Here is a 12,035-nt window from a genome sequence, read left to right as displayed (position 1 = left end):
CCCCCAAACATTATATATATATATATATATATATATATATATATATATATATATATATATATATATATATATATATATTTTTTTTTTTTTTTTTTTGTAGAGACCCTAGAGAATAAAATGGTGTTGCAATATTTTATATCACACTGTACTTGCACAGCGGTCTTTTGAAATGCAATTTTTTCAGAAATGAATTTAAAAAAATAAAAAAAACAGTAAAGTTAGCCCATTTTTTTCTTGTATAATGTGAAAGATTTTACGCCACGAGAATCGTGATCTTTTAAGCAAAAAAATAGTGATTCTCATTTTGGCCAGAATCTAACGTGTAGGGTGTCTATTTACTCGGCACAACCTTACCTCTTATATTTTACAAAAAAAAATTTGTATTAAATTACCTTTGATTGTTCTAAAATTCATTTTATTATATTTTTTTTACTGAAAATATGTATTTGATAAATATTGTTGGGAAAAATTGCAGCGACCACCATTGTGTTGTCTGGGGTCTCTGCTTTCGGGAAAATATATACTTTTTGGGGGTGTTGCCGTCATTTCTAGAAAAAAAGGCAGATTTTAACATGTGTGCAAAAAGTGGTTAATGATAGACTAATATGAGCGATGTACAGATCGGTATTAACAGTGGTAGATGACGTCAATCAGTCAGTCCTCCCAGCTGGAGCTGTCACATCTATTTACATAGCAGCGGGGGCCGTGACGTCAGCTGTCCAGTCGTCCTGCTCAGAGAGGCTGATGACGTAGAGCCGTGACTCATTACCCTCAATGACAGGCCGGGGGCGGAGACGTCATGCGGCCAATCCGATGGCTGTACATTCCATCCTTTTTCATTAGAAACCACGCTAGCAACAGGTGGTGACGTCACGGGGAGCGCGCTGCGCGGCCCCGCGGTGCTGAGCATGGAGCTTTCTGCGGTCGGCGAGAGAGTATTTGCGGCAGAATCGCTGCTTAAAAGACGTATCCGGAAGGTGGGTGCACGGCGCGTTTGTCGGGACCCTGAGTAGGCCCCAATCCTCGGCCTGGCCTGATCTGTATAGCCGAGTGCAGGCAGGGGGCGCTGGGGAGCTACACAGGAGACAGACCTGTTCTGTGCTCATCTGACAGGCTGGCCTGCTGTGTGAGGGAAGGTGTGTGTGAGAGATGGACTGAGGTGTGAGGACAGCTGGAGCAAGGGAGGGAGGCCGAGACAGGGAGAGAGCACAGCCTACCACGGCCAGCTCCACTGACAACCAGGGGGAGAGGAGAGCTCTACTACTACTATTCCCAATATACGTCCTATTACTATACAGGGGGTGAGGAGAGCCCTACTACTACCCCCAATATATGTCCTATTACTATACAGGGGGAGAGGAGAGCCCTACTACTACCCCCCAATATACGTCCTATTACTATACAGGGGGAGAGGAGAGCCCTACTACTACCCCCAATATACGTCCTATTACTATACAGGGGGAGAGGAGAGCTCTACTACTACTACTACCCCCAATATATGTCCTATTACTATACAGGGGGAGAGGAGAGCTCTACTACTACTACTACCCCCAATATACGTCCTATTACTATACAGGGGGAGAGGAGAGCCCTACTACTACCCCCAATATACGTCCTATTACTATACAGGGGGAGAGGAGAGCCCTACTACTACCCCCAATATACGTCCTATTACTATACAGGGGGAGAGGAGAGCCCTACTACTAATACTACCCCCAATATACGTCCTATTACTATACAGGGGGAGAGGAGAGCTCTACTACTACTACTACTACCCCCAATATATGTCCTATTACTATACAGGGGGAGAGGAGAGCTCTACTACTACTACTACCCCCAATATACGTCCTATTACTATACAGGGGGAGAGGAGAGCCCTACTACTACCCCCAATATACGTCCTATTACTATACGGGGGGAGAGGAGAGCCCTACTACTAATACTACCCCCAATATACGTCCTATTACTATACGGGGGGAGAGGAGAGCCCTACTACTAATACTACCCCCAATATACGTCCTATTACTACACAGGGGGAGAGGAGAGCTCTACTACTACTACCCCCAATATACGTCCTATTACTATACAGGGGGAGAGGAGAGCCCTACTACTAATACTACCCCCAATATACGTCCTATTACTATACAGGGGGAGAGCTCTACTACTACTACCCCCAATATACGTCCTATTACTATACAGGGGGAGAGGAGAGCCCTACTACTACTACCCCCAATATACGTCCTATCACTGTACAGGGGGAAAGGAGAGCTCTACTACCCCCAATATACGTCCTATTACTATACAGGGGGAGAGCTCTACTACTACTACCCCCAATATACGTCCTATTACTATACAGGGGGAGAGGAGAGCTCTACTACTACCCCCAATATACGTCCTATTACTATACAGGGGGGGAGGAGAGCTCTACTACTACCCCCAATATACGTCCTATTACAATACAGGGGGAGAGGAGAGCCCTACTACTACTACCCCCAATATACGTCCTATCACTGTACAGGGGGAGAGGAGAGCTTCACTACTACTACCCCCAATATACGTCCTATTACTATACAGGGGGAGAGGAGAGCTCTACTACTACCCCCAATATACGTCCTATTACTATACAGGGGGAGAGGAGAGCCCTACTACTAATACTACCCCCAATATACGTCCTATTACTATACAGGGGGAGAGCTCTACTACTACTACCCCCAATATACGTCCTATTACTATACAGGGGGAGAGGAGAGCCCTACTACTACTACCCCCAATATACGTCCTATCACTGTACAGGGGGAAAGGAGAGCTCTACTACTACTACCCCCAATATACGTCCTATTACTATACAGGGGGAGAGCTCTACTACTACTACTACCCCCAATATACGTTCCTATTACTATACAGGGGGAGAGGAGAGCTCTACTACTACCCCCAATATACGTCCTATTACTATACAGGGGGGAGAGCTCTACTACTACCCCCAATATATGTCCTATCACTGTACAGGGGGAGAGGAGAGCTCTACTACTACTACCCCCAATATACGTCCTATTACTATACAGGGGGAGAGGAGAGCTCTACTACTACTACCCCCAATATACGTCCTATTACTATACGGGGGGAGAGCTCTACTACTACTACCCCAATATACATCCTATTACTATACAGGGGGAGAGCTCTACTACTACTACTACCCCCAATATACATCCTATTACTATACAGGGGGAGAGGAGAGCCCTACTACTAATGCTACCCCCAATATACGTCCTATTACTATACAGGGGGAGAGCTCTACTACTACCCCCAATATACGTCCTATTACTATACAGGGGGAGAGGAGAGCCCTACTACTACTACCCCCAATATACGTCCTATTACTATACAGGGGGGAGAGCTCTACTACTACCCCAATATACGTCCTATTACTATACAGGGGGAGAGCTCTACTACTACCCCCAATATACGTCCTATCACTGTACAGGGGGAGAGGAGAGCTCTACTACTACCCCCAATATACGTCCTATTACTATACAGGGGGAGAGGAGAGCCCTACTACTACCCCCAATATACGTCCTATCACTGTACAGGGGGGAGAGCTCTACTACTACTACCCCAATATACGTCCTATTACTATACAGGGGGAGAGCTCTACTACTACTACCCCCAATATACGTCCTATTACTATACAGGGGGGAGAGCTCTACTACTACTACCCCAATATACGTCCTATTACTATACAGGGGGAGAGCTCTACTACTACCCCCAATATACATCCTATCACTGTACAGGGGGAGAGGAGAGCTCTACTACTACTACTACCCCCAATATACATCCTATCACTGTACAGGGGGAAAGGAGAGCTCTACTACTACTACCCCCAATATACATCCTATTACTATACAGGGGGGAGAGCTCTACTACTACTACCCCTACCCCAATGTATGTCCTATTACTATACAGGGGGAGAGCTCTACTACTACCCCCAATATACATCCTATCACTGTACAGGGGGAGAGGAGAGCTCTACTACTACTACTACCCCCAATATACGTCCTATTACTATACAGGGGGAGAGGAGAGCTCTACTACTACTACTACCCCCAATATACATCCTATTGCTGTACAGGGGGAGAGGAGAACTCTACTACTACCACCAATATTCATCCTATTACTGTGCATGGGGAGAGGTGTACTCCTACTACCAAGAATATACCTGCTACTAACGTGTGTATGTATTGGGAAAGGTGTACTACCGCTGCTACACATCACATCCCTGTGTATGCTACTAATGCACCAATTATTACTGTTTTAAGAAACCATATTCTCTTTTCTTTAAAAAAAATGATTACTATTTGTGTATCAGGAGAGCTGTACCCTGTACTACTACAAATATAATCTTCAATATACCTATTCTTACCATATGTATGGAGAGAGCTGTACCCTATACTACTACAACTGTACCTTTTTTATTATTGTGCAAGACTTATTGTTACTGTGTGTGTATGGGGAGAGCTGTACCATGTACTACTATAAGCTTGGACTTCAGGGTACATATTATTACGTCATTTATAAGGAGAGCTATACCGTATTCTACTACACCTATTACTGTGTATGAAATATTATTACGGTGTGTGTATGGGGAGAGGTGTACCCTATGCTAGTTATATCTATATTGATGCTGATACTAAGCATTTGCACGAGTACCGATACTCATGCAAATGCTTCCATACTTAAAAACCGAGACAGCTGAAATGTAAACAAAAAAAAAAAAAGCGACAATTACAGGTTGTTAAGGAGCTGGGCCACCACGACCTTAACAACTGATGACTCATTCAGCTGTCAGTGGGGGTCGCCTTTGACAGCTGAAGTATAAATAAAGTCCCAGCAATTGGAGCTGTCCAAAAAACAAAAACAAAAAAAAAAAACAGCCAGGCAGTGTTTATTAACAATATTACTCAGCTGCTGAAACCTAAAGATACAAAATGAAACAATGTTTCTTTTTATCCTATCTGTTTATTCATCTACAGATCAAAGGGATGAGCTTCCATCTGCAGATGAAATCAGTTTAAATGGGGGGGCAGCTACTTGTAGATCGCGATCTACCAGTAGATAGGTGACTGGTAGATCACTCTGGGCTTGCTGACCCGCCATTCCAGAGCATCAAACAGTGCAATGCAGAGGAACTACTTAGAGCTGTAGTAGGGAGCAAAAGCCACATAAGCTAAAGTCTCCTCTGTAGTGTTGGCACCAGTCCCGGGCGGAGTGGCCCCATTTACTTGAATGGGTCGTGATTGGCAGGTAATAGCACCCACCAAAAGCAACAGGGGGCATAATTCCTGCTGTGGCATGCGTACACCTTTTGACTGCTGCCTCAGCAGCTAAAGGGGGTGGTAAAACCACACATAAAGCGCTGCGGTTGAGTTGTGAACAAGCCCTAAGTGCTGAATGCAACTAAGGGCTCATTTACAAGGGCAGTCACTCAAAAAGTGACTTTATTAGGTGGTGAGTAGGTGATATGTTGCTTCCTCACCACCTGATTTAAAACCATGATTGCCGTGATTGCGACATAGTAGTACGCCAATTACAGGTTTAAAACTGGTGTGAGGAGGCCACATTGTGCCTGGTGATCTCTGACTTCTCCCATGTTGTTCCGGTAGATCTCCACCTCTTTCAGGTTGCCTACACTTGGTTTAAAGCAACCTGTCAAGTAAAAAAAAAAAAAAAAAAAAAGTGTGCATGGTGTTTTTTTTTTTTTTTTTTTATGTTCCTTTGTTTAACTCCTTATTCTCCTACTCCATTTAATTATTATTTTTCTGCTGCGTGTTTTTTTTTTTTTTTTTTTGTGCTTTGTTATTATTTTTACATCTTTAACATATATTTACACAATTCACATTGACAAAAGCACAAAATTTAAATAAAGAAAATGTGTTTCATTTTGTAAATACATTTTCAATGCTTTGTACAATAGCTGACAGCTGAAGAGTACACAACAGTTGCTGGCTGGTATCAGTATTTGGTATCAGCGAATACTAAAAAAAAAAAAAAGTACTTGTACGTGTGTGTGTGTGTGTGTGTGTGGGCCTTTTTTTTTTTTTTTTTTATGGTATTGTGCATCCCTACTGCTACTACCATAATTATTATTACGCTAGAAATTTTGTTGCTGTGCGTGTGGGGAGACCTGTACCCAGTACATCTATTACTGTATGTGAATGAGGGCTGTACTGTATACTACTATATATTTTATTGCATGCAAGAAGTATTAGTTTGTAAAGGTTTTATGGTACAAATTTGTACCATATACTGTAATATTAATATACCTGTTATTACTGTGCAACAAATGCTGTTATTGGTATGTATGGGGAGATCTGTAGCCTATACCATTACTAATAATAATATATCTTTTATTACTGTGCTACAAAGATTACTCTGTGAAGATCTATGCCCTATACTATTACTACTACTCTCATTAACAAAGTTATATTGCTCTGTGTGCATAGGAAGATCTTTACCATTAACTAGTACTACTAAACTACCACTAATATACATATTAGTACTGTATGTATCAGGGTGGAGTCTATTTAAATTACTAGTAAAAAGGCTTGATTTGAATCAACTCAATTTTAAATCATCATTTTCGTGCAGCGCTGTCCCCAAACAAAATGGACGTCCCCTTTTTTTTTTTTTTTTCCCACTATAAACAAAACAAGACCGACAATTTTGAGAAAAAATGTTTTTTTTTCTTTTTGCTATAATAAGTATTCAAAAAGAATAAATAAACATTTCGTTCATCAGTTTAGGCCAATAATGTGTTTTTCTACATATTTTTGGTAAAAGTAATATCCCAATAAGCGTATATTGATTGGTTTGCACAAAAGTTATAGTGTCTACTAAATGGGGGATATATTTATGGCATTTTTATTATAATTTTTTTTTTTTTGGCGGACAGATCTGACATTTTTATACAGTGGTCAAAAAGTGCTATAAAAATGCACTGATTACTGTATAAATGACACTGGCAGGGAAGGGGTTAACACTAGGGGCGATCAAGGCATTAAGTTTTCCCTAGGGAGGTGTTTTCTAACTGGGGGGGGAGTCGACTGCATGGGAGTACAGAGAGATCGCTGTTCCTAATCACTAGGAATAGACGATCACTCTGTACTCCCCTAACAGAACGGGGATCTGTTTGTTTACATTGAGATATCCCTATTCTGGCTCTCTGCGAAGCGATCGCCGGTGGCCGGAGGATATCGGGGCCGCCGGTCACGTGCACCGGCTCCCCCGCCATGCAGCAGGCGCGCACCTGCTATAGCTGTTAAAGGGACCGGTGTACAGCTACGCCAATTAGCAGGATCAAGCCAACCTGCTGCAGTATAATGACGGCGGCTGGTCTGCAAGCAGTTAAATATAAGAACTCATTCTTGCTGGTAGTTAGAATCTTTAATATTTGCAAACAAAATGAAGGTTTCCTATTTAGAATAATAAGCTTCCAGGTTAGTAAAACACAGCAATATCAGAACTGATTTTAGGTTAATAACACATAGTTGGAGAACTACTCAAATTATTTAATTTAAAACAAAAACATTGCCAGTGCATGTTATCTCAGCTTGGATTCATTGAATGAGTTTACCAAAAATGTAAAATATTGCAGAATATACAGCCTCTTGCTACATAACTCAGCTCTATTTCATGCTGAATAAAATAAGTTCTTAAAGCGGAGTTTCACTAAAAAAAAATTTTTAGATGTCAGCAGCTGCAAATACTGCAGCTGCTGACTTTTAAAATAAGTACACTTACCTGTCCCGGGGTCCAGCGATGTCGGCACCCGAGACCGAGCCGTCCCTCGATCCTCGGGTGCTGCCGCTGCCATTCTCACTGAGGGAATCGGGAAGTGAAGCATTGCGGCTTCACTGCCCGGTTCCCTACTGCGCATGCGCGAGTCGCGCTGCGCGTCTACACTGGTCCCCGTTGTGTTGTGGGAACTGTGTATTTCCCACAACACAACGGGGGTGGGCGGGGAGTCTGCGGCTAGCTGCGGCTAGCTATACCCGGAAGTGGGTGCAGATACCTGTATTATACAGGTATCTGCACCCCCCTCCCCCCTGAAAGGTGCCAATTGTGACACCGGAGGGGGGGAGGAATCCGATGAGCGGAAGTTCCACTTTAGGGTGGAACTCCGCTTTAATGTATCTTAAATAGAAAATGATCTTTTTAGATGGATTTTTACTCCAAGAGCATTTTACTTAAATCAAATTTAATAAAAAAATGCTTTTAAATAAGTATTTATTTTTTAAACCACCCTGGTATGTATGGGGAGAGCTCTATTCCATAATATTACTACCACCTAATATACACGTTTAATATTTTGTAATATTGTTGTACAAGAAATATTACTGTGTGTACCATGAAGGGTGGACCCTATACTACTGCAACCACCAATATACCTATTATAACTGTGCAAGAAATATTTAGTACTGTATGTATGGGAAGAGGTGTACCCCCATACTGTTGCTTCTACCTCCACTAATATTACCTATGGTTACTGTGTGTGTCCACTTTAATCTGAATTATATGTGATGGATCAGAACACAATAGCCTAAGCTGGTAAAGTAAAATTAGAAAAATACATACATAAAACTATTTTTCAGAAATAAAAAAAAAACTGATAAATGGCATGTGCGTATGTATTCACCCCCTTTGTTATGAAGCCCATAAAAAGCTCTGGTGCAAATTACCTTCAGTAGTCACATAATTAGTGAAATGATATCAACCTGTGTGCAAACTAATGTCGCGTACACACGAGCGGACTTTCCGGCAAACTTGGTCCGGCGGACCGGACTCCGTCGGAAAATTCGATCGTGTGTGGGCTCCAGCAGCCTTTTTTTTTTTTTCCCCCCAAAAGTCCGACTGACCTAGAAATAAAACGTTTCAAATCTTTCCGACGGGCTCGAGTCTGGTCGAAAAATCCGCTCGCCTGTATGCTAGTCCGACGGACTAAAACCGACGCTAGGGCAGCTATTGGCTACTGGCTATCAACTTCCTTATTTTAGTCCGGTCGTACATCATCACGTATGAATCCGTCGGACTTTGGTGTGATCGTGTGTAGGAAAGTCCGTCGGATAGACCGGACCAGTCCGGTCGAAAAGTACGCTTGTGTTTATGTGGCAAAAGTGTCACATGATCTGTCATTACATTTACACACCTTTTTGAAAGGCCCCAGAGGTTGCAACACCTAAGCAGGAGGCACCACTAACCAAACACTGCCATGAAGACCAAGGAAATCTCCAAACAAGTAAGGGACAATGTTGTTGAGAAGTACAAGTCAGGGTTAGGTTATTTAAAAAAAAAAAAAAAAAAAAAAAAAAATCCAAATCTTTGAATCCTAGGAGCACCATCAAATCTATCATAACCAAATGTAAAGAACATGGCACAACAGCAAACCTGCCAAGAGACGGCCACACACCGAAACTCATGGACCGGGCAAGGAGGGAATTAATCAGAGAGGCAGCACAGAGACCTAAGGTAACCCTGGAGGAGCTGCAGAGTTCCACAGCAGAGACTGGAGTATATGTACATAGGACGACAATAAGCTGTACTTTCCAAAGATTTGGCCTTTATGGCAGAGTGGCCATAAAGGACGATGGTTCACCTTCCAGCAGGACAATGACCCCAAACACACTGCTAAAGCAACACTTGAGTGGTTTAAGGGAAAACATGTAAATGTGTTGGAATGGCCTAGTCAAAGCCCAGACCTCAATCCGATAGAAAATCTGTGGTCAGACTTATGCCGTGTACACACGGGCGGACTTTTTGACTGGACTGGTCCGGCGGACAATCGACCGTGTGTGGGCTCCATCGGACCTGCAGCAGACTTTTTCAGTCAAATGGATGGACTTTAGATTTGGAACATGTTTCAAATTTGTCCGACGGACTCAAGTCCAGTCGAAAAATCAGCTCGTCTGTATGCTAGTCCGACGGACAAAAACCCACGCTAGGGCAGATATTGGCTACCGGCTAGCAACTTCCTCATTTTAGTCCAGTCGTACGTCATCACGTACGAATCCATTCTACTTTGGTGTGATCGTATATAGGCAAGTCCGTTCGTTCAAAAGTCTGTCGGAAGTCCGTCGGACCAGTCCGGTCAAAGTCTGCCCCTGTGTACGCGGCGTTAAAGTTTGCTGTTCACAAGTGCAAACCATCCAACTTGAAGGAGCTGGAGCAGTTTTGCAAGGAGGAATGGGCAAAAATCCTAGTGGCAAGATGTGGCAATCTCATAGACTTATCCAAAGCGGCTTGGAGCTGTGATAGCCGTAAAAGGTGCCTCTACAAAGTATTGACCTTAGGGGGGTGAATAGTTATGCACTTTGACTTTTGCTGCTATTTTGTCCTATTTGTTTGCTTCACAATAAAAAAAAAAAAAAAAAAAAAAAGAGTTGTGGGCATGTTCTGTAAATTTAAATTATGCAAATCATCAAACAATCCATGTTTAATTCCAGGTAGTGAGGCAACTAAACACGAAAAATGCCAAGGGGGGGGGGGGGGGCGCGAATACTCTTGCAAGGCACTGTATGTATGTATGTATGTATAAAGAAACAAAAAAGTGTAGCGCTATACTGTATCAGTTAGCAACATCAAAATGTGCTAGGGTGACGAACAGTGTATATCAGGAGTTATATTAGACCATATGCGAAAGTACAGTGAACCATTAAGAAATCTAATATTCCAAAGGGAACATCTGTTCACATATCTGCTATACTTTATCGGTTAACACCATCACAATGTGTCAGGATGACAAACAGTGTGTATCAACAATTGAATTAATATTTGACCTCATACAAGAGGATAGTACATCCGTGAGGAATCCAATATTCAAAAGAGGACCTCTGTTAGCATATCCTCTATAATAAAACAATGTGAATCAAATGTGCATCACACAAATTAAAAATCATACATAAGTATGTGTGGGTAAGAGTAAATAATAAGTCTCTGAGGTGGGGACAGTTCATATAATCAAATGGAGACTTCTTGGAGCATAGGTATCTATCTCAAAATGACATTTGTTGCTGGATTCCTCCAGTGATCAGCCTGGTGTAATAATATAAAATGCCCTTACCGGACGCGGTGGACTCACAGGCCGTACAGCGGTGAGTCATACGAGCTTGAACCGTGTACCACGGTAGAGTTATAGTTGTTCCTGGTCCATCATCAGATGATCTTGATAGAAAACTCCAATCATAAACGGTCTCCCGGTTCGTCCTCCAACACTCACTTTGGTCTCCGACAATTCAGGACAGGGACAATAGGAGAAGAAAGGCTCCACATAGTGTGAATTCCGAAAGGATTTTATTGCATAAAAAATTCCAGCATAAAAATTCCAGATAAAAGCAAAATTTATAAAAACATGAAAAAATGTAGTAAGCGCAGTAGATAAATGGTTTGAGGTAGCGTCCTACACCCCTACACCCGGGGTGTAGGACGCTACCTCAAACCATTTATCTACTGCGCTTACTACATTTTTTCATGTTTTTATAAATTTTGCTTTTATCTGGAATTTTTATGCTGGAATTTTTTATGCAATAAAATCCTTTCGGAATTCACACTATGTGGAGCCTTTCTTCTCCTATTGTCCCTGTCCTGAATTGTCGGAGACCAAAGTGAGTGTTGGAGGACGAACCGGGAGACCGTTTATGATTGGAGTTTTCTATCAAGATCATCTGATGATGGACCAGGAACAACTATAACTCTACCGTGGTACACGGTTCAAGCTCGTATGACTCACCGCTGTACGGCCTGTGAGTCCACCGCGTCCGGTAAGGGCATTTTATATTATTACACCAGGCTGATCACTGGAGGAATCCAGCAACAAATGTCATTTTGAGATAGATACCTATGCTCCAAGAAGTCTCCATTTGATTATATGAACTGTCCCCACCTCAGAGACTTATTATTTACTCTTACCCACACATACTTATGTATGATTTTTAATTTGTGTGATGCACATTTGATTCACATTGTTTTATTATAGAGGATATGCTAAC

The 12,035-nt window shown here is 42.3% G+C and overlaps 1 protein-coding gene across 1 annotated transcript in view; it reads left to right on the top strand.

Annotated features, from left to right (window-relative positions):
- Positions 1-642: 642 nt before the first annotated feature.
- The window catches only part of CBX8 (chromobox 8), a 131,195-nt gene continuing 119,802 nt past the window's right edge, over positions 643-12,035 (top strand). Inside the window, exon 1 of the mRNA XM_073608197.1 lies at positions 643-977. Within this exon, the coding sequence (XP_073464298.1) occupies positions 909-977 (69 nt within the window). The 5' untranslated portion in view covers positions 643-908. The remainder of the gene's footprint in view (positions 978-12,035) is intronic.

The sequence above is a fragment of the Aquarana catesbeiana genome, linkage group LG12, assembly GCF_042186555.1.
Source record: "Aquarana catesbeiana isolate 2022-GZ linkage group LG12, ASM4218655v1, whole genome shotgun sequence".
In the NCBI taxonomy this organism is placed as follows: domain Eukaryota; kingdom Metazoa; phylum Chordata; class Amphibia; order Anura; family Ranidae; genus Aquarana; species Aquarana catesbeiana.
Note: the sequence above shows the minus strand (reverse complement) of the source record. Positions and strands in the feature narration are given on the sequence as shown.